General features: G+C 32.9%; 1 protein-coding gene across 1 annotated transcript; it reads left to right on the top strand.

Moving 5' to 3' along the window:
- Positions 1–728: 728 nt before the first annotated feature.
- Positions 729–7,888, top strand: LOC131644965 (uncharacterized). Its single transcript, XM_058915600.1, has 18 exons — positions 729–1,066; positions 1,943–2,062; positions 2,149–2,283; positions 2,380–2,442; positions 2,548–2,655; positions 3,174–3,251; positions 3,981–4,073; positions 4,192–4,278; positions 4,791–4,892; positions 4,974–5,093; positions 5,185–5,247; positions 5,761–5,906; positions 6,720–6,804; positions 6,892–6,950; positions 7,058–7,103; positions 7,215–7,306; positions 7,384–7,453; positions 7,548–7,888. Exons 1-18 carry the CDS (start codon positions 863–865, stop codon positions 7,617–7,619), a joined length of 1,743 nt encoding a protein of 580 aa, XP_058771583.1. The 5' UTR covers positions 729–862; the 3' UTR covers positions 7,620–7,888.
- Positions 7,889–25,014: the final 17,126 nt, after the last annotated feature.

The following is a 25,014-nucleotide window of genomic DNA, read 5'->3' as shown; positions in this document are numbered from 1 at the left end:
TTTTTCGTTATAGTCAATATTAAATGAGATTATTTTTTACTAAAAAATATTTCAATGAGATGAAAGATATAATATCAATTAGACCAATTAATATATGAAAAATTAGATCTACTAAATATTATTTTTTGGTCTTATTTTTTATGGTATATATTTAATTATATATCTTGATTAATACAATTAATTATACAATTAATATAATTGATATACTTTGATTCTAATTTTTTAAATAAAAATTGAGTTATTTTTGAAATGTGTACCCGAAAATCCTTCAATTATGACAATTTCTTTATAGATCCTCTGGGGTGAGAACTCCTGCTGAAACCCTTATAATATCCCTGACTTCGGAGATACAACTCCGAAATCACGCTTCGGAGATACAACTCCGAAATCACGCTTTTTCATATTTTCTCAGAATTCAGAGATGCATTTTTGAAAACACCCATTTTTAGTGTTATTGGAAATGCATCTCTGAAACCCAAACACACGGTTTTTAGAAATTCCAAGGTGAAATCTAAGGTGATTTCGGAAATGCACTTTCGAAATATATAGACGTTTTTGAAAATTTTCGTGGATTTCTAAGAAGGTAGGGGGTGGATAAAGAAATTGACTCAATTATTCCCTTCAAAGATATGTTTAAAACCACTGGGCTTCAACAAGAGCCCAATTGGCCCAACAACCATATCCAAACTACTTTACAGAAAGACGGTGCATTGGGTAAATTTAAAACATTATATCCACCCGATCAAGTTGCGTAACTGCATCTTCTTCATATTTTCTCCCGATTCTCCCCATCCATCAACACTGAAACTAACTGCGTTTAATCTATTTTTGATTTTTCTCAGTTTCTCTAAAACCCTCAACCATGCCAGCGGAGTCGCTTGTCAACCAGAACGGCGGCCACGCCACCACTCCCAATTCTTCCTCCACATCTCTCAAGAAACCAAAGGAAAGCGATCGACGCCGCCGTCGCCGGAGGCAGAAGAAAAACAAGAAACCTTCCGAGAAGACAACTCCTAACACTAACGAAGATAGCGGCGATGCTAAGGAGAATACTGATCCGAAGCAGGTTATCATCCTTCTCACTTTCGTTACTTTCATAAGCTTTAAGATTCTTTTGATTTTCGTTGTTATTAGACTGGAGGTTTGTAATCGGTAATGCTTTGTCGCCTGAAAGAATAGGTGTTAGGGAAATTGATTCCACAAGTCTGTGGTTGCGTTCTGTTCATTCATTGTTGCAGTGAAATTAGGGTTTTCGATAATTAGTGAAATTAGGGTTTATATTTGTTATAAAGAATTAGAGGATAGAAAGAAAGGAAAGCCCAATGTAGGATTTATATTGGTTATAAAGAATTATAGGATAGAAAGAAAGGAAAGCTCTATGGGCCTGTTTGGATAAACAGCTTATTTGGAGCTTATATCACAAGTGCTTATCAAAATAAGCACTTATGAAAAAGCTTGTATAAGCTATTTTTTCTAACTAAAGATAAAATAAACTTAAATTATTTTTATATGTGCTATAAATGGTTTTCATAAGTTATCTTTAAGAACTTATTATAAAAATAAACTCAAAAGTTTATGAATTATGCTATAAGCTGTTTTAATAAACTCTTCCAAACTGTGTCACAAAAATTATGGCATATGAAAAGCTCAAATAAGCCGATCCAAACAGGCCCTATGTAGAGTTCTCGTCTCTTCTTTTCATTCTCTAACTGAAATTTGAGCTTGTTAATATGCAGTGGAACATTATTTAACGTGCTTTGTTTCTATTTAAGCTCTTAAACTGAAGTAGTTACTTTAATTGTTCCATTGTGCTTTGCTGTGGAGTTTTCAGAAATTATATACGTTTTTAGATTGTAGATCAAATATCGAAGCAGAAATGGTGAAATATGTCAGCTAGCTTTTCAATTTAGTATGCAAACTTATGTCATTATTTTTATTTTAGGTTGTTGAACAAGTTGAAATTGACTATGTAGCAGAGAAGGTAGACCTATCTGAAGGCCTGGATGAAGAATTTAGAAAAATATTTGAGAAATTTGCTTTCTCTGATGTCACTGCTTCGGAAGTAATGAGCTGTTCTTAATTGTTCTTTAGTCATTACAGTTTCTTTGTTATATTGTTTAGCTTAAAGGTTTGCTATTGTACTATTAGGAAACTGATAAGAAAGATGAGGCCACAGAAAATGCAGCTACTAAAAAGAAGGCTGACTCTGATTCTGATTCTGATGATGAAGATAATGAAGATGAGCAAAAAGAAAAAGGCGGCGTATCTAACAAGAAGAAAAAGGTGCAGTAGCTTTAGCGTGTTTATTTCATTTATTCTAATTTTTGTTGTTGTAATCCTATGGAGATTTATTCTGAGAAAGTTTATTATTGTTTTCAGCTTCAACGAAGAATGAAAATTGCTGAACTGAAACAAGTTAGCTCAAGACCTGATGTTGTAGAGGTAAGAATGTTTTATATAGCACAATTGATTTCAAATTGTTGGGTCTCCTCTTCTTTCAAGGCCGTTATGCTAATGTTATTACATAATTTCCTTTTCATTTTTAAGGTTTGGGATGCTACTGCGGCAGATCCAAAGTTACTGGTGTTTTTGAAATCCTATCGGAATACTGTTCCTGTACCTAGGCATTGGTGTCAAAAGAGAAAGTTTTTGCAGGTTAGTCAGTATCCTAACTTGATAATTATAGGTTAATGATGCAAGCATGTATGATGGTTGTGCCCTGCATGAGTAATGTAGTAATAGGGTCGATAAGGTTTCTCTTATATATGTATGTATGTGGTGCTTGCAGGGGAGCGGCTGTGGCAATCACTAAACCTGGACTTGTAGGTGTTTGGAAATGGACATCCTTGAGTCATTGCTATTTTATTTTCTTTGTTATATTGAATGGGAATATGAAGCTCAAACTTGCATTATGTTATATGATGGGATCTATAAAACATATGATATGACATTGTTACATAATATTAATGGGCATTTTTTATGATAAAGGTTCTAATAGTTCTACTTTGAATTTTCAGATGCCTTTCCATTGTGCTTAATGCTCGGGCTGAATTCCTCTTATCTTCAGTTTTTTATGATTGATATTAATATTACTTGGCCTAATTATATAATCAATGTTGGCATATATCAAGTTAATAATTATCTCATCAGAAGTTATGTTCTTGTTTTGACAGGGAAAACGGGGTATTGAGAAACAACCCTTTCAGCTTCCTGATTTCATTGCTGCCACTGGAATTGAGAAAATCAGACAGGTAATCTGACTTGTTTGCAATTAGTTTTTTTAATTCATCCGGTTGAATATTTAATTTACTTACAAAATTTTATGTGCTACTATCCGGGTTCCTGAAACTGCATTCTTCTGTACTCTCAGGTTCTAACACTGCATGAAATTTTTATATTGAGTACTGATTATGAAATTTTCATGTTGAGTACTGATTATGAAACTTTATGTCGTGTACTGATTATGAACTTTTATGTTGAATACTGATTATGAAATTTTTATGTGCTACTATCTGTGTTCCTGAAACTGCATTCTTCTGTACTATCAGATGCTAACATTGCATGAAATTTTTATGTTGAGTATTGATTATGAACTTATGAATTGTTTGTCAACATTATTTGTATAGGTAGATCAAAAGCTGTAATAAGTGAAGAACTTTGTTATAGATTCATGAATGGATGGATGGGTTGTTTCTTTTATTAAGTTGTTTGTACTTATAGCAAGTTAAAGTGCAGCTTATATAAAAAAAGCAAGTTACAGAGTGTTGGAGTCCTGTTGTTAAATTGATATATTATTAACTCATGCAGTATAGATATGTGATATTGGGAATGTTGATAGTCTTGTGTCCCTCCGTTGAATTTTCTTTCTTACAACCAAACTTTTTATGACATGGAGGTTTTTCTATGCTACATTCGGGCATCTTTATTCTTTTATCACTTTACCTGATTATTTGTTGTCTTTCTTTATCTATGTCATGCAGGCTTATATTGAGAAAGAGGACAGTAAAAAGTTGAAACAAAAGCAAAGGGAACGCATGCAACCTAAAATGGGAAAAATGGATATTGACTACCAGGTTTCTTTTTGTGTTCGCCTTTGTGTTTTACAAAATTTTCTTTACTTATGATTTTCCGTTAATCCATGTGTTATAACCATTTTATTACCTTCTAATAGTTATGCTTCTTGGTTGCTAGGTTCTTCATGATGCATTTTTTAAGTATCAGACAAAGCCAAAACTGACATCCCTTGGGGAGTTGTATCATGAAGGAAAAGAATTTGAGGTAATATCTATGCTAGAAAGTATTGATAGTGTAACTTCTGCTCTGGTTGTGTTTATTTCTCTCATGCTACATTTTGATTTTGGTTTTGTTGAAGCATTGAGCTGTCTCTTAGGACACCACAATATCTGCTTCTTTGCAGGAGGGGATATCTACTGTGGAGCAATATGTATTTGGTCCTAATGATTGAGTTTACTGGAATACTTAAATTTTAAGTTGTTCATTATTTTGGACAGATTTCAGTTATCATTTCTACTTCTGTAAATAAAAGTATAGAGTTTATCTGATTGTTGTAATTTGTATGCTAAATAAAATCATTAAGTGACATATATTAATGAAATTATATGGATTTATTTTGCAAATGTATTTTCCTCATTCGTAGCATTTTGTTTACCTACTTGATTGGAAAAACTTAGATTATTGTTGACGTATTTGCACTATTTAGTTTATTAATTCATTATATGTTTTTTACTGTGTTGAATTTTACTTAAATAATGACATTTGTTGATGTGCAGGTAAAATTGAGGGAGATGAAACCAGGCATGTTATCACATGAGTTGAAAGAAGCTCTTGGTATGCCTGAGGGCGCTCCTCCTCCATGGCTTATTAATATGCAGGTAATAACAGTGTCTTGTGCATTTTTCATTAATCCTATTATTGTCCCTGTGTCTACATTAAACTTGTTTAATTTTTTGCAGAGATACGGTCCTCCACCATCATACCCCCATCTGAAGATCCCGGGACTGAATGCACCCATACCTGCTGGAGCTAGTTTTGGTTATCACCCTGGTGGTTGGGGCAAGCCTCCCGTTGATGAAGTATATTTTTCATATATTAACTGTTTTATTGTTTGTTTTTGGATTCACCCTTATATCTTATTAACCGATTTACTTGTCTCTATGTGAACAGTATGGACGCCCACTGTATGGAGATGTTTTTGGTGTTCAACAACAAGACCAGCCTAACTATGAGGTTTGGTTTAATTATAAGAGTTCTACTTTGTAAATAGAGAGGAAATTTCTTATAAATGAATATTATTTTACAAAGCCACCTCTTTTTTAACTTCACTGCTGGGTTTCAATAGCGAACATGTTTCTAAAGCATATGCAGTCTCTTTTTTTTTTTTTTTTTTCCTGTGCATATTTTTAGTTATAGTTTTGTTTTCTTTATCCTATTGTGGCGGACATTGTAGAAATAAAAAGTAAGAACGAAATTAGCATTGTATCATATCATCTTATCTATCCAAAACTTCAAATGTATTGCATATAGCCGTTTTATGAATTTTTTTTGGGAAAGGGAGGCATTTGAAAAATTTCTTCTCTTTTCACCCATAAGAGGCTGTCCTTTCATTGGTTGAATACAATAATTTATTCAGGCAAAAAAAATAATACTACATATTCTACTTAGTAACTGCACACCTTGTCAGCTTTAACATGATTATCAATTTTATTGTGATACTTCTTACCCAATCTTCTCATAATTCAGGAGGAGCCGGTGGATAAGACGAAACACTGGGGTGATTTGGAGGAAGAAGAGGAGGAGGAAGAGGAGGAAGAAGAAGAGGAGGAGGAAGAAGAAATGGAAGAGGAGGAACTTGAAGATGGTACCCAATCTGTTGATAGTTTATCAAGGTATTGTCATTTTACCATTTTAGTATCTTCTTCATATGTACTGTAGGTTTGAAGTGTGATTCTGTTGTGTCCTTTATCAAAAGAAATTGTGGGTGTTCTGAAGTGCCTCACCTCAATTTTTTAGTTGATTTATTTGCAATAGGCATTGCTATTCTTCATGAAAAATAATTCAGAAATGAAAAAAAGCCATTTAGCAATTACCTGGCATGATTGAACGTCTCTCAATTAGTTTGTTTTGCAATATCAATGGTTCATAATCAAAACATTGAAAACGGTTTATGTTACCCTTTTCACTGTTTCTTATAACATAAACCCACCCACCTATGAGGTTTCTTACTTTGTAAACAGGTTTGGTAGAATTCGGTTTGCATCATTCTGCATTTCTTTTTAATAATTATAATAGAAAAGGATTGGTTCAGAGTAAATTTATGTTTAAGAAATATTTACCTTCGTGAATGGGCTAACAGTAACAGGTCCTCTGAATTGTAATGTCTTGCTGTACCATTCTCTGCTTGTAGTTTTCCCCTTTTGTGTTTTGCTTGGTTGGGTGTGTGTTGTTTGGTTTGAGGGAGGTTAAGTTCAGTTATATAAGTGTTATCAAATATCGGCCATGGCAGATTGCGGTGTTTGATTTTTTGGCAACCCCCATGGCCAATTTATGAAGGATGGCTGCGCCATTACATTTTATGGCTGAACCATATGGCAAATTTTTGGCTTTCTGCCATGGTTTGCAATCAATAACATTGGGTTATAATTGATGTTTTGTCATTTTAAACTCATTTCTCACCTCTTTTATTGTGTTATTTTGCTCAGCACTCCCACCGGCGTGGAGACACCTGATGTTATTGACCTCCGGAAGCAACAGAGAAATAAGGAGCCTGAGAGGCCTCTTTATCAAGTAAGTTTTTCACATTGAGTTGAACATTTTTTTGACAGTTTTGACTTTCTGTTTTAACTAATTGAACATTTTTTTGGTTCTGTGAAGGTGCTTGAAGAGAGAGAAGAAAAAATTGGTGCAGGATCTTTACTTGTACCTGGACACACGTATGTAAACTTTGGAGCACCTTTATATAGTGTCTGAGTAGCATTTTTCTCTTCATAATTTTTTATTTGTTGACAAGTTCTGACATTCCCTTTTCTCATATCTGTAGTTATGTGGTTGCCACTGGCGCCCAGGACAAATCGGGTGCTAAAAGGGTAAGTAGTTTTTTCCTCTGTGGGGGAATATTAGGGGGAAGGGGTTGTTTGCGATGATAATATTTTTTGAGAGGTGGCACGTTTCATGCTTTATGGTTTTGGAATTTTCAGGTCGATTTGCTCAAAGGTCAGAAGTCAGATAAAGTGGATGTCACTTTACTGCCAGAAGAGTTGGAAGCCATGGAAAATGTTTTACCTGCCAAGTATGAATTTCTTTTCATATATAGTATAATTTTTTATTGAGTGGAAATGTTTTCTTACCTCTGTGGGAGCTATGCAGGTACGAAGAAGCAAGGGAAGAAGAGAAATTGCGTAGTCAACGAGAAGATTTCAGTGACATGGTTGCAGAGGTGTGTTAACTTACAAATTACATGAACATATTGGTGTGTTTTTTTAAAAATTCCATCATGATTTGTATCTAATTTTTGTCTTTATCTGGTCCAGAATGAGAAGAAGAGAAAAAGAAAGATGCAAGAAAAGGATGGCAAGTCGAAGAAGAAGGACTTTAAGTTTTAGTTATTTTTGGCAGGTAACTCGGGGGTATAGCATCTTTCAGATTTGTGAAATTCTCGGTTGTAATTTTCACTTTCTATGACCAGAGAACTTGTTCCCCCACTTAGTAGGATGGTTGTTGGTCGGTATGACCTGAGAACTTGTGTAACTCAGCTGTAACTGTAATACATACTATCACTGCATTTGACAGGAGGGATATACCATTACGTAAATGAATTGAAAACAATACTACAATGGAAACAAGCAGAACCTGCAGTCATAATTACATTTCATTTATTGTGTGATTCAATAATTCCATTTTAATGTTCGACCAATGGATTGTTTTAAAGTAGTCCATGTGATACCAAACTTAAAATTTTTTAGCTACATCACAAGGATTCTTTCCTCGTGGTTTTGTTCTTACACATAAAACATAGCTCACACCTATTTTCATCTCATTCACGTAACTGTCAGGTTTTAACTTACTACCTAATATTTTGATCAACCATGTCACTTTCATGTCACGATAACAACCTATACATAAACCAAACATGCATGTCTATTTTGTGACTAGTCCCATATCAAAAAGAATATAACAACGTGATCCTTCAAATCAAAACTTTTCCTTGATAACATAACATAACAACAATATGATCCTTCAAATCAAAACTTTTCCTTGATAACATAACAGGAACCTCACGTGGCAGCAAAACCTCATGCAGAGTCTATCAATAGTGTCGGAATAACACTTCCCATGTGAACCTAATCTTGATAGATGACCTAATTTATTTTCATACATCTAAATCTATCTATTCATCAAAGGACAATGAACCACCAAAAAAATTTGATTCCAGGGAATATTTTTGATTGAGAAACTAGCTATAACCACGTGGTTGCTTACTCCACCTGCTACACACAAGAGTCGCCAAAACACAAGATCACCAAAAAAAATCTTAATTTATTCCTTAAACAAATTTATTTTTAACGGCCATAATAGTTTAATATTTTTTTGGCTGGCGTCTAAGTTGGACATTATAGAGAATAGACTATACCCATAGTTTAAGATACCTCAACTTAGATTTAATTCGATATGTCATTTTCATATCTGACCGACAAATATTCTCTGTCTTGTCCTTTTCTTATTGTACTATTTCAGAAGTTAATGATACTATACCCTTTATCTAATCCACCGACCAAGATTGATTTCCATTCACATTAATCTTTAAAATGGTAAATGTAATTGACTCTACTTATTTTTGGTACTGATATCTTACCATATTGCTGGTTTAGTTATATACCTATATGTGACTACAGGGTTCCTATTTCTTTGTACTAATCTTCTAGCTGCCACCAAATTGGAGAAAATTCATTAATGCACGTTTTTCCTCCATTTCCTATTTATGTATCATTTTTTTTTTAAATGTATATTTGGGATACAAATTAGCACTAACTAATTATTATACCTAGGTGCAATGAGTTTAAGTTAGGACTTCAAAATAGTAATATGTAATGTATAAAAAAAAATAGTAATATGTTAACAAGAAGGTAAATGCAATTTAAAAAAAAAAAATCATAGTGCACATGTGCACACTCTCAACTCTATATGGATATGTATCGACCCTCTATCTCATACTATTATGCATTTTAAAAATACTAGTACACGTTATTTAAAAAAACAATGAGTTTTGTTAAAATAATGAGTATGGTCCAAATAGGCGGTGTGCGGTGTATAGAAAATTTGGGGCTATTTATCGAAGTAAAGAAAATTGGGGCTAAATTTATTTATAGTATACTCCCTCCTTTTTAAAATGATTGTTGTTTTGGAAAAAAATTTGTTTCAAAATGTCATTTTTATTTTTCGGTGCAAAAATAATTGCTACTCTTTTTGTCTTATGTCTTATAAAAGTGTCTCATTTACACTTTTTTCATGTCTCAAAATAATGGTCCAGTTACAGTTCCAATGCATTATTTATTACTATTATTTTTTCACTATTATATCCCTACTCATTAACTTTTACTTTAGTCAACTATAATTAATAGGGATAGTATAGCAAACGATATTAATTTTTTCATCAAAACTAAAACATCTAATCATTTTCTTAAGAACCACACATTGTTCAAATATGACACTTTTTATAAAATGGATGAAGTATTAATTAGTACTTTGTACACTATTTCCAAAATATTAATAGGTTAATTAAATAAAAGTGTAATATTTTAGGACAATATCACTGCATTTCTTAATCCATGTGCAAAAACCTTAAACCACTCATTTTAAAACAGAATGAGTAATAGACTTTTGAACTGTGCACACGAGTCTAGTTCAAAAGTATATATTTGACCAAGATTGGTTTAATTTAAAGATAAACTAGTAGGGGTGGAAATAGGCCAGGTCGGCCTACAGGGGCCTATAGCCTAGCCTACTTAAGACCAGGTCAGGCCAGACCTATTTAATAAAAAGGTCAGGCTTGGACTTTTTTAAAAGCCTATTTAATAAAATAGGCCAGGCCTAGGCTATTAAAAAAGCCTATAAAGCCTTGTAGGCTAGCCTATAATTTCATATATATTAAAATTATTTTAAATAGGTTGGCCTATATATGCATATATATTAGAAAAAGTGTTAAATAGATTGGTCTATATATGCATATATATTAGAAAAAATGCTAAATAGATTGGTCTAAATGTTCATATATATTCGACCTATAAGGCTTCTTAAGTAATATGAATTAATTGAAAATATTAATAAGAAAGAGGCTTTTAAATAGGCTTTCAGTCCAGGCCAGATTTTTAAAAAGGCCAGACCAGGCTGAAAAAACGAGCCTATAGTAGGCCATAGGCCAGACTCAGGCCTTATAAGTTTATCGTAGGCCAGACCCAGGCGTTATAAAGCCTAGCCTAGCCTAGCCTATTCCCACCCCTATAAACTAGTAAGATATTTGTGCTCATGTACGGATAAATTTATTTGATATTGTATAAAATATATTTAGATACATATAAAATATAAAATTTAAATGAGTGACTTAATTATAAATGAATAATGATCTTATAAACTCAAGTGTGTTAAATAATCATATAAAAAAAGACTTGTGAGATGGAAAAGAAATCAAAATTTTAACATTTGAAAATAAAAATTGTCTCTCAAATAAATATAATTTTGGATTAAAATAAAATAGACATTGTGTTGATAATGACCTGCGAAATAAAAAAATTATTTGATGCAATCTAAAATGTATTTAGCTACAAATGCAAAATTTGAAATGACTTATTTAATTGTAAAAAAGAATATTAATTATATAAATTTAATTGTATTAAATAATCATACAAAAAGAGAAGAAAAAACATGAGATAGAGAAAGATAAAAATTATTATTTAAAAATAAGAATTTTGTCTTTTAAATTAACATAATGGTTGATTAAAATAAAATAGATATTGTATTGATAACGACCCGTGAGATAAATAAATTTGTAACTTTATTAAAAAAAATAGATTATTAGTATTTTTAGTGATAATAAATAAATAGAGGAAAACATTAAAATGAAAATGAGAAAATGTGAGAAAAAGAAATATAAAAGAGATTTGAAATTTTAATGAAGAGAGAGAATGAGTGTATGTTATAATGTAATTTAATTTGAAAGGGTGTAATTTTAGCTTTCCATGTGTCTACATATGACTGATAGAGAAGTGTATTATTTTGGCTATTTGTCAAATACATATTTACTCTTTTGCAAGTGTAAAAAAATTTGAATGAAAAGGAAAAATTTGAAAATGCATGCAATTGATTTGTTATTGTTAAATAGTAGATTTATATTGATTATATATAAAGAACAAAATATATATTTTATATGATATTGACATTATTTATTATTTATGTCACATCTTTAATTTTCTTCTTCTATATTTGATGTTGAATTAGTAAATTGACTATGTTCAACAACTTCAATTCTCCTTTTGAAGCGATTCTTAATATTACAACGTATAATTGACCAAGTAAACAAACAATAAAAAATAGAAACTTCAACATTCTTAAGTGATTGACTTTGACTCTTATTAATTGTCACAATAAAAAAACGACTATTGAAAATCGTCTTTCCTAAAATTTGAAAGGGATTCTAACATTGAATTGTGTCAATAACAATCAATGAATAAACACCTTATCTCCGATATTATGTCATGAGATAATCTTTCCTTCAATAATATATTTTTCTCATTTTAGTGATTATCAGGCAAGTTCCAATGCGCAATTCTAAATACAGATAATTATTTCTTAATAACATTACTGACACTCAAACTTTAAATTTCAACTTGTAGTTTGGAAGTCCAAACGTATTAATTATGTTGAAAAATTATGGTGAGTGAATGTCATCGACTATATCACTCTTTGAGTTAGATAAATACATACTATCATAACTTAAATATTATTTTTACTTCGCCAAAAAATAAATTCAATGCATAATAATTAATTATATCTACAATTTTTTGGAACTAATATAGCCCTAGTTTGGAAAAAATATATCTCATTAATAAATAGAAGAATATTGTTTTCCATAATTGTTACAAGAGGATTGCTATATGTTGTAATAAACAAGTCATGTGGGATATCAAATGTAATATCTATGTTATTGGAATCACCAATTCAACCATCAATAATTCCTGAAATCCACTTGAAAAACTCTTCATTATTTGAATTTGGTTGACCATTTAAAAGTTTCATATTTTTGGTAAATGTAAGAACTTCACATGAATCCATAAGTACGATGAATTGATTGTAACGTGCACAACTTTCTTTTTAGTTTCTTTTTTTGAACTTGGAATCACTCTTTGGTGAACAATGGAGGGTTTGAATGTGAAAAGTTAAAGAGAAATGGAGGAGAATATATATATATATATATATATATATATATATATATATATATATATATATATATATATATATATATATATATATATATATATATATATATATATTAAGGGTGAGAATTTTCTATAACATTTCATTAACCATAATAATGATACCTCTAGGGTATATATACAAGTGATTGTGACACAAAACAACAACAAGTCAAATAAGAAAAAAACTAAAAATTCGCACATGTACCCGACTATAGTAGCTAAATAACAAAAATTAACAAACAGTTGTAACCGATTACTGCGAATACATAACCAGTTACACCTACTCCAAAAATACTTTTTCTCAGTTTATTTGACTTATTTTGACACCTGTAACCGGTTACATCCCCCGGTGTTAACCGGCTACAACATTTTAATTACCCAAAAACTTTAACACATCACCTTAATTCAAGTCCTCCAAGTCTTCCATGTCCATGTTCATCTTCAACCTTTTGAACACTTCAATTGTGACCTCCTTGGTCAATAAATCATCCACTTGGTTTTCACTTCTACAATGTCTTAATTTTAACATTCCTTCACTAACAAGTTCACTCAAGTAGTGAAACTTCATCTAAATATGCTTGCTCCTCCCATGTGCAATTGAGTTCTTAAAAATATTAATAGTGGAAACATTATCAAACACGAGCGTTACAGGACCTCCTTCATCGCTGCCCATCTCCTTCAGTAGATTCATAGACCACACGGTTTGGCACACACACAGCAAAGCAACAATATACTCAGTCTCACAAGACGAGAGTTCTACTAATGATTCCTTCTTCAAACACAATGAGATTGATATTTCACTTAACATAAAGATGTATCCAGCTGTAGATTTTCGATCATCTTTATCTCCACACCAATTAGAATCAGTAAAATTGAGTAAATTGTATTTTCTGGCCATGTGTGCTGCGGGAAAGAGATGCCTTCGATCCTTTGAGCCAATAAAACCTTTGACGTATCTTAGAATCCTTTTGACTGTTGATAAGTAAGACACCTTCGATCTCTCCATGAATCTACTCACAATACCGATACTAAACACCAAATTCGATCGCATAAGTAACACAAGAATCCAATTAACCTCCTATAGTGAGTTATATTAACATCTTGTTGATCCTCATTATTAGAAAAGTATAACCTTGGTTTATCTGGATTAATGGCAGCATTGCAATGCTGCATTTCAAACTTCTTTAATATCTCAAGAGTATACCTTCTTTGGTGCACGAGCAGTCACTTTTTTGGATTTGTGGAACTTAAAGCCAAGAAAGTATGTCATGAGACCAAGGTCGGTCATCTCGAATTATTTCATAAGTTCACTCTTAAATTTAGAAATACATTTTGCATTGTTACCTGTGATCAATAAATTGTCTACATATAGACAACAAATGATCACCTGTTCACTTGTATTCGTCTTCACATATACGCTGTGTTTGGATACACATTTCTTGAAGTCAATATTCTTTAGGAAACCGTCTATCCTTTTGTTCCAAGATATTAGAGCTTGTTTCAAACCATATAACGTTTTTCTCAACTTGTAGAACCTTCCTTCTTGGTTTTTCATAACAAAACCAGAGGGCTGTTCTACTTAAACTTCCTCTTCAAGCGGTCCGTTCAAAAATTCAAATTTCACGTCCATTTGATAGATGGACCCATTTTTGTTATTCACAATATCAACAATTAGCCTTATGGTATCAATTCTAGCAACTGGTGCAAATACCTCTTCAAAGTTTGTGCTTTCTCTTTAAAAAAATTCCTTTGCAACTAATCGAGCCTTATGCTTGATTATTTCACCTTTGGGATTTGTCTTCACCTTATAGATCCATCTTACACCAATTGATTTCTTTCCTTCTGATAGATCAACTAATTCCCAAGTATTATTTTTCTGAATCAATTCCAACTCATCCTTTTAAGCACAAATCCACTTTGGATCACTCAAGGCCTCTTCCGTCTTAACAGGTTCAAATTCGATCATAAGTGCAAAATGGAAAAAATCACCATCATTATTGACTTTGTTGTCTTGGAACATCTCACAATCTTGGAGTCTTTGAGGAAAACCTCTTTGCCTTGTTGATCTTCTAACGTTCTCTTCATTTTGGGCTGACATACGACATTTATGCACTTTCCTATTCTGCAGAATTTAGGATTTATAAGGTGTAACAGTTACAGCTTTATAGTAACCAGTTACATACTTCTAGAAACATGTTACAAATTGCGCGTAATCGGTTACAGGTTAGTTCACTTGCTTTAACTCATTAACCACAACGTCTCGACTGATCATAATCCTCCCGTTTGCAACGTCGTAAAACTTGTAAACTCCAGTGGAGTGATAACCTATAAGTATCATTAATTCACCCTTATCGTCCAACTTTTTTTTAAGCTGCTCTAGAACATGTCAATACCCTATGGAACCTAAAACTCTCAAATGGTTCAGATTCAGTTTAAATCCAGACCATGCCTCTTCTGATTTTATATTCTTAAGCTTATTTGATGGAACCTATTCAATAAATAGGCAACCGTGGATATCACTTCTCTTCATAACTCTTTCGACAAGTTATTCCCTTTCAACATGCTTCTCACCATGTTCATAATCGACCAATTCTTACATTCGGCAACACCATTTAATTGTGGTGTATAAGATGGTACTGCCTTATGTAATATCCCTTCTTGATCATAAAAATTCCCAAGATCATTGGAGAAATATTTGCCTACGTCATCCATTTTGAGAGCCTCCTCCATGTAGAGATATGAATTTGGGAGTCATTCGAGCAAGACGAATGCCTTCAATAGTCCTACTCTGTAGGGTGTCGTCTTCATCTCCAGGTTTGTCGAGCTTGAGAGCATGCTCGAAAGTGGGGCATTCAGCCAAAGCTGAAGTAACCAGAATGAATTAACAAGTAAATAGCTGGTAGTGGGCTTCAGAGAAGTCATAGATAAACCCCTTTCGCCTAGGGATTCATAAAGGGATCCCAAGATGAGATAGATAAAACAGATGTTGCAACCTTCATGCACTTGGGTAGCTAAAGCTAAAAACTTTTTAGCTACTTTTAAGTACCTGCAACAAAAGACAAATTTCAACAGCCATAACATTATGAAAGCGATATGTTCAATGTTAGATACAAAAGCAATGGTCTGGTCATGTTCCATATATTTAGTAAAACCAACAAAATATTTTTCGAAGACTATAATGTCTTCGTCAATTTCTGTTTGGTTGAAAGTTTCACTAGTTAGACATAGGCCATTGATGGCCGCTACGTCAAAAAGAGTGGGGGTTAACATCCTACAAGTGAGGTGGAAGGTGTTGGTTGAACCCCCTAGAAATAAAGAGAAGAAACTCGTAGGTTAAGGATCAAATCTTGACAACTCGATTAGATAAAAAATGCATTGGTCTTTAAAAAAATGGCCTTTAACTTTTTCTAACTTGTTCAGACAAGCAACGTAGTCAGGGTTGATCAAAGGTGTAGAACAAAAAACCCTAGAGGTTCATTACAGATGATCGAAATCTAGAGTCACATCGGTGCTTGCCTTGGGTTTCGTACGGTGGAACATAGGGAAAACCCCCTTAAGTTTTTCAGGGTCCCTAGAGGAATCTAGGATTGGACTAATAAGGGCATGAGGAACATCAACAAGAAAGAAAGGGGGAATTATTTGGGAATATAAAATGTAGAGCTTTTCATCTAACAAGGTTGGTTCAATAACGAATTGCTGGTTTTCCACAGTGAGAGGTATGGCCAACTTAGTGACCAAAGGAACAAACTCCATATTCTATTGTTGATCTTTAGATTGTTTTGCAAATGCCATTGTTGAAACAGGGAAGCTTGGAAGATGTGAAAGTTTGAAGAAGAAGAGTGAAAGCAGGTTTAGAAATGAAGCGGAAAGAAGAGCTGAAGTAGAATGCCAAAATATTTTTATAAGAAGGGAAAAGTTTTGAAAACCCAATTCAAACCCCCTTTCTTTTGTTTTTCTCTACCTTCAGTGTTCAAATAAAATGATATGGTATAAGTGACATAAGTAAAATCATATACTTTTATTTAAGAACCTGTGATTTAATGTTCTCCGAGTCAGGAAACCAGCAGGTTTCTGACGAAATATGTTTCTGGTCAGGACATCTTCTAACTTGTAGAAGTATCATTTTTCAAAAATGCCAGCTTTCTTAAGATTTATATCTTATTTTTCATAGAAGAAAGAAAAACACATATATTCAAGATTCATTATGGACAAAACTCCTTTTTCAGATGTTTCAGAATGAATTGAAACCTGTCTTCAACTAAGGGTTTTGTAAAAATATCATCCCATTGATGGTCTGTATCTATAAATTTTAAAAGAAAGTTCCCTTTCTGAACATGATCTCTTATAAAATGATGCTTGATTTCTATGTGTTAATCTCTTGAATGTAAAATAGGATTCTTACTTAAGCAGATAGCAGCAGTATTATCACAAAATATAGGGATATTACACACACACACACACACACACACACACACACACACACACACACACACACACACACACACACACACACACACACACACACACACACACACACACACACACACACACACACACACACACACACACACACACACATATATATATATATATATATATATATATATATATATATATATATATATATAAGAAAGTCTTCCGGTTTACTTTTCATACAGAGCATCTGAGTGCTGCATAACGATGAAGATATGTATTCTGCTTTAGCAGTAGATAATGCAATTGATGATTGTCTTTTTCTAGACCATGAGATAAGATTTTCAACCAGAAATTGATAGTTTCCAGAGGTGATTTTGCATTCAATTCTATCTCCTGCATATTCTGCATCAAAAAAACCTGATAGCTTGTATTCTAATGTTTTCTTATACATAATACAAGGTTAGTTATTCCTTTAAGTTATTTTAGGATTCTCTTAACAACTGTTAAGTGAGTTTCCCTAGGATCTGATTGAAAACGAGCACATAAATAGACACCGAATAATATATTTGGTTGAGAAGCAGTTAAATAAAGAAGAGATCCTACTATACCACGATAGAGCTTCTGAAAAACCTTTGTGCTTACTTCTTCTTTTTCCAGAATACAAGTAGAATGCATAGGCGTCTTCGAGGGTTTACATTCTGTCATGTCAATTTTTTTCAGGATCTCTTTTGTATACTTACTTGGATGAGTATAAGTAACATTTGGAGTCTGATTTATTTGAATACCCAGAAAGTACTTTAACTCTTGCATCAGGCTCATTTCAAATTCAGCCCGATAAGCTAAGAGAGTTCTTGACATATATATGGATTACCAGAACCAAAAATAATATCATCAATGTATATTTGACATAGCATAATATCATCTCCAGAGTTTTTATAGAATAAATTAGTATCTACTTTTCCTCTTGAGAAGCCATTCTCCAAAAGAAAGGTACTTAGTCTATCATACCAAGCTCTGAGAGCTTGTTTAAGACCATACAGTGACTTCTTAAGTTTGAAGACATGTTGAGGAAACTTAATATTCTCAAAACCAGGAGGTTGATGAATATATACTTCTTTAGAAATATATCCGTTTAGAAAATCACTTTTGACATACATTTGATATAAGATAATATTATTATTCACAACAAATGATATTAAGAGACGAATAGATTCTAACCTTGTGACTAGAGCAAAGATTTCATTGTAGTCAATCCCTTCTTGTTGAGTATAACTTTGTGTAACCAATCATGCCTTGTTTTCAAAAACTTCACCTTTCTCATTTAGATTGTTTATGAATACTCATTTTATTCCAATCACATGAGTTCCCTTAGGTTTCAGAACCAAATCCCAAACATCATTTCTGGAGAACTGATTTAGCTCTTCTTGCATGGCAAAAATCGATTCATTATCTTGAAGTGCTTCTTCACAAGAAGTTGGTTCTATTAGAGACACCAATCCTATAATAGTTTCTTCAGATTGCTTGAACGTGGATCTAGTTCTGATTGGTTCAATTTTGTTTCCCAGAATTAATTCTTCAGATGCAATTTTCCTTTGCCTTGGTTTTCTTTGAACTTATGTAGCTCTAGAGGATTCTGATTTGTCATTATTATTTGGAATATTTGCCTCAGAGTCCTTGATATTTTGTTCAAATCCTTTGAGTGTAAACTCTAGATCTGCAAAACTTTCAAACAACTTTGACTTTTCTAAGTCAAGCTTGTCATCAAATCTGTCATGAATTAATTCTTCAACAATGTGTGTTTCAGTATTGTATACCCTGTAGCCCTTAGAGCGTTCTGAGTATTCCAACATGATATACTTTTGTTTCTTAGAATCAAACTTGTTAAGATAATATTTGGTGTTTAAAATGAAATAGGTACATCCAAATAGATGAAAATATGAAATGTTGGGTTTTATTCCCTTGCATAATTCATAGGGAGTCTTTTCAAGTATAGGTCTTACAAATATTCTATTCTAAATATAACAATATGTATTCACAACCTCTACCAACAAATGCTTAGCCATATTAGTTTCATTGATCATGGTTCTAGCTATTTCTTGCAATGTCCTATTCTTCCTTACTACAACTCCATTTTACTGAGGTGTTCTAGGACAAGAGAAATCATGAGATATGCCATTGGAATCAAATAGATCTTAAAAATATTGGTTTCCAAATTCATCACCATGATCACCTCTGACTCTGACAATCTTAGATCAAATTCATTTTGCACTTTAGAACAAAAGCTAGTGAATGCAGAATGTGACTCATCCTTATGCTTTAGGAATATAACCCATATCTAACGACTGTAGTCATCGACTATAACAAGTCCATACTTCTTACCATTGACAGATGTAGTTTTTACTGGACCAAATAAGTCAATGTGAAGAAGCTTCAAAGGTGGAAACAATACTTTTGGATTTAAAAGATATTTTAGAAAACTTGCCTTTCTGACATGCTCCACAAAGAAAATTTCAAGAGAACTTCAGCTTAGGTAAGCCTCTGACTAACTCAAGTTTGTTTAGCTGAGATATTCTTCTCATGCTAACATGACCCAAGCGTCTATGCCACACTCATTGCTCTCCATTTACAAACATTAAGCATTTTACATTTTTAACTTTAAGATCAGAAAGCTTAACTTTATAAATTTTATTTTCCCTCTTCCCAAATGAATAGAACCGTGCCGTATTTTTTACTAACTCCCTTGCACAACTTTTGATTGAAAAAGATGTCATAACCATTATCACTTTATTGACTTATGGGTAACAAATTATGCATTAGACCCTCAACATAAAGTACATTAGAAATAGAAGGAAGAGATCCATTACCAACTGTTCCAGATCCTCTAATTCTTCCTTTCTAATTTCCTCCAAAACCTACGTAGCTAACATCTCCAAGTTCTAGATTTTGGAACATATGCTTTCTTCCAGTCATGTGACGGGAGCATCCAGAGTCCAGGTACAATGATTGGTATCTTGACTCTTCTACATAGGATATATGCAGCATAAACTATTTTATTTCTTGGTACCCAGAATCTTCTTGGTCCTTTCAAATTAGCTTTCCCAGATTTTCTAACAAATTTGGGTGTTTGTGCATCAATAAGTTTTTGTTTTTGTGCTTCAGGATATAGATAAGAGAAAGGAGAAAAGAGTTGATTATTTTTAGGTGATTCCTAATCATCATCATAAGGATCATAACCAATTCCTCTTTTATCATTACGACTAACACCATGGATCATTGACGTCATTCTCCTTCTATATATGTTTTTTGAAATTCTGGTATGTCAGATTCCAGATGACGTATAGGATGTCACGAAATCTGATATGATTTAAACAATACGGTTGCAAGGTATAAACCATTAATAACAATACTGAAAAGTAAATAACAAGTAATTGTTAACCCAGTTCAGTGTACAAAAATACCTAATCTGGGGGCTAGAAATCTAGAAAGGAAATCCACAATTAGTAGTATCAATTCGAAGTTAAACTCCCCCGTTTACAACTTCTCACTTAATTTCTACCCAGTGCAACTTCTACCTAAGAACCTCCTAGATAAGAGAACCCCTCTCACTTCTAATCACCACAGTGATATCTCACACTAACGACCCACGTTACTGATATTGACGGCCATTGACCATAATTTCCAATTACAAGAAACAAACATAAAGACACACTTCCATGAAAATACATAGCCAAGACTCTTGACTAATAACACTATTTAGAGTTGCTTACAAGCTTCATCCAAGAGCAATAATCAAATCTATGCTTAAAATCTTAAGAGAGATAACACACAAACATCCAATGCTTACAAGCTTATGAATGTTTTACAGAACCTTACAACTCAAGGAACAAACATTCCAACTCACAGGTCGAGTGGATCACAAACAGCTACCCTCATAGAGAGTGGTACAAAATACAAAGCCCTAGTAATTCTACATCTTGGACCCATACCTTTTCTAGGTTACAATGCTTCTATTTATAACCTTTTCCCAACTGGATTAGGCTTCAAAATCACAACATATCACCTGCTACAAATCAGCAGAAAATTCTGCATAAAAATAGGTCTTCAATCAAATCTTCCTAAATTATCTCCATAATTAGAAAGTGAATATTGTTCTTGATTCTGACTTGAATTCTCCAGACCTTTAAAATCAGTGCAAAATCAGTGCCACATAGGACTGCATAATATTCTCAAAATATTCTGTATCTGTTAAATCTTGAACCGATCCAACAACCCAACCCAAACAGTCACGATCTCAAACGATTTTGCATAGGACATCTTGTCCGACATGTTGCTCCAAATGACGAAACATTTCAACTCTACTTCATGTTCCGGAGGCAAATATCTTATATCATTTGGAAATACCTCAGGAAATTCATAAACAACCGGAAGATCAACACTTGTAGCTTCACGATCACTTTGCAACGATGCAAACATAACAACTTTATCTCTAAGGAACTCATTCACTTATTTAGCAGACAACAACATCAGTTCTCCGTTAGCACCAAACATAGGGAACCTAAAAGTTTTATTGTAACAGTTGATATGAGCATATTTGAACTCCAACCAGTTCATTCCCAGGATCACATCGATTTGGTGTAAGGGTAGATACACCAAATCGATCACAACAATATTATCAAAGATAGTCAAAGGAATTTATAGTTCAATACATCTCTATTAAAATACTTCAAGAAAACCACTTCATACTTCATTAATCATAAAACATCAACCAAAACCATCAAGTTCCATGAAAGGTAACTCATCATAACAAAACAAATAAAAGAACATAATAGTTCTAGAAAAACGATTCCAACCCCGATGTTACGTATCAGAGCAAAACTCCCTTTAGTCAATGAAAAGAAAATAAACACACTCCGAAGCTATTCTCTAGGCTTCACTGCACTAATCTTGATCATTTGCAAGTTACCCATGTTTAGAGGCAACATTTTCAAGTAGAAAGGGTGAGTAAATCATAATAATTATAAAAAACATAAGGAATAGATATATCAGTCATATCAAGGAAACAAAAACAACAAAACATCATTTACTGCATTCTATAACATTATATCAATCACTAGTTATCCATGTCAAAACATCATACTCCAAGAGTCAATCAAAGATATCACTTAATCCAATTATTGTGAGATACCACAAATAATGAAATGCAACTTCATAAGACTCATGCATATGGAACCAATGCTTCACCAATGACTTAGTTATCGTTATCTCCAAGGACCCCCACCAATAGGATCGATTATCGCTTGGAACCAGAGCACGTCACAAGTTTCACTCAATCCACACTATGTGATTGAGGACATCAATGAACCAAAGTGTCCCAACATCATTGGATAAATACCCTACAAACTTCAGTGGACAAAAGTCCTACAAATGCTATGAATGTATGATGCACAACACAACACAAAATACAACTACAATTAGTCAAAACACATCATCATTCATCATACTTCATCAGATGCTTTATAGTAAATACATCATTATAACATCATCATATCATCATAAAGAAAACACCCATCAAGTTATAACAAGACAAGTTATAACAAGGGCATACCTCATATGTTATCACTACATAGTTCATCATTAAATCCTAACACAAGCATTAGGAGACTACATCTTATGAATCATTTTACTCTACTAGGATATAATTCATTGCGTTAACTTTCCAACACTTCGAACAACGCATCAATCGAAGTCTGAAAACTCAAGTTATGACCTTAGAAAAATCTGTCAAATATGGATAACATTCTGGTCTGTTTAGGTCGACCTCCCTATTCATCTGGTCGACCTCTCGCTAGTGCATGAGTCGACGCAAAGCTCTACTCAGGTCGACGCACAGGTCACATTTGTGGAGTCTGTCTCCCTCTGTCCTACTTAGGTCGACCTACTTGTTCATAAGGTCAACCTATTGCTGTTTTGTGCATAATTTTTCTGCTGTTTGGTGTTCTTCCTTGCTGCGATTTTTTGCAATTAGGAAACCCTTATTCTACTCAAATACAACATAATAACATCTCAAAATCACCATAATTCCTCATGTTTACATCATACAACAACAACTCAATTTATTATGCATCCTATGCATCAATTGGAAGCAATTACTATATCAAATCATCATCAATTTCATCACATTTATCTCATTATCAAAACTACACCAAAACCCCAATAATGCTACAAGTATCTAAGCCTTAAATCAATTATAATAATAATGATAAAACTCCTCTACCTTAAATTGTAGTTAGCGTTGATTCTCGCCGCGTTCTCTCTACAAATTCCTCTGTGTTCGTCGTGCCCTAACTCTCTTCCTTTGCCTCTTCTCTAAATTTCGATCGTACAAAATGAATCCCTCTTTCCTCTTTTCTCTTTTTACCCCTAGGACTCCTAATATGGCTTTCCTCTTTCTGCCCTCACTTAACTTCTTACAATTTACTATTTCGCCCGTATCATCTCTAACACCAATATTATTCTATTTTACTAATTAAAATAATCCCAACTAATTATTTATAATTATTCTAAAATACTCTTAATTCTCAATAATTTTCACAACACACATGAACATCGCATAAATCACTCAAACATCACATATCATCATCAAAACATTAAATATTTCATAAAAACTCGCATATTCACGCTAAATTAATTAAATAAATAATTAATCCAAAACATCATGTGTCACCGTTTGGACCTAACTAAATTCACAATCAAATAAACGAATACTTCATAATATGATCAAAACATAAACAAAATAATATGCTAAAATGAGGAATAATCTGAAACATACCAATATTATAAATAAAACACTTAACAAAAAGGCAAAACATGCTTGATAGAAACCATGTTTTTTTTTTTCCATACAAGAATCAATTAACTGGATATTCACATTACTGTACACGTTGCTGTCATTGTGAAATCAAATACCAAAAAAATTGCTTATATGCTTCTATGACACTTCAATTATTCCTTGTCCAAACGTGTCGACTACCAATCCACTGTACTAGAATTAATTTCTGTCAACACATTCGTACGTCAAAGTGTCCCTAGTAGTATTTTAAAATGTTTCAAATCATTCCATTGTTTATATTGTCATTATTACACACATTATTCTACAATATATACGTCTAGGAAATTTATTAAAATATTTATTAGCATTTTTCATAATTCTACAATATTTCTGTCAAACACATTCATTCATGGGAGTAAAGCTGACAAACTAACATGTTCGCTCCGTTTTGATTCGTCCTGCAAAAATTTGAAAAATGAGGTGAGACGCGGCATATATAGTTGAAAATGTGAGTTTAAAACTTTGTCCCGTCCCACAAAAAAGTAAGGACAGAGCGAAAAATATCTGCGAACTTTACATTTTTTAGGCCTAAAAATATAAAGTTTCATGTAAATGTCCGTATCTGCAAAAGTCCGAAAAAAAATAGAGCGGACAAACAAATTAAATGTTGCAAGTCTAAAACTTTGGTCCGCCGCACAAAAAAATATGGGTAAAACAGGCGTGTCCAATGAATCAGATCCATTTTACCACCCGAGATTTTGCCACCCGAACATGAAAGTGTTCTATTAATTTTTATTTTTATTTGAAGAATTAATATTTACAATTGCACGTAGATGATAGATTTATCAAGAAAAACTTGTTATGGAAGAGTTTGTTATGGAAGAGTTGTATTACCATTATAATATATAGACATGAGGCCTACACGTGCATGTAACATATAGATATACCCAACTTGCAACATGTAATCACATGACATAGGACCATAAATCACCATTACACTACACCTATCTATTCTTTCCATTGTGGCCCCAAAACAAAAACCATGTGTTGCCAACTGTTTTTAACCTAGTTGAGAATCTAAGGTCCCACTATTACCACCCTCCTCTTTCCCTTAATGTTATGTTAATAATCAATTTGGAAAAACAATACCTTTGTGTACTTGTCTTCTTTTTTTGCCAACTTTGTGTTTGTATTGGTGGCCATTGTCCAAGTTTGCTATACTTGAAATTATTATAGTATATGGTCTTTAACATCATGCTCATCAACTTTCCTTTTACAACTAAA

The sequence above is a fragment of the Vicia villosa genome, linkage group LG1, assembly GCF_029867415.1.
Source record: "Vicia villosa cultivar HV-30 ecotype Madison, WI linkage group LG1, Vvil1.0, whole genome shotgun sequence".
NCBI lineage: Eukaryota > Viridiplantae > Streptophyta > Magnoliopsida > Fabales > Fabaceae > Vicia > Vicia villosa.
Note: the sequence above shows the minus strand (reverse complement) of the source record. Positions and strands in the feature narration are given on the sequence as shown.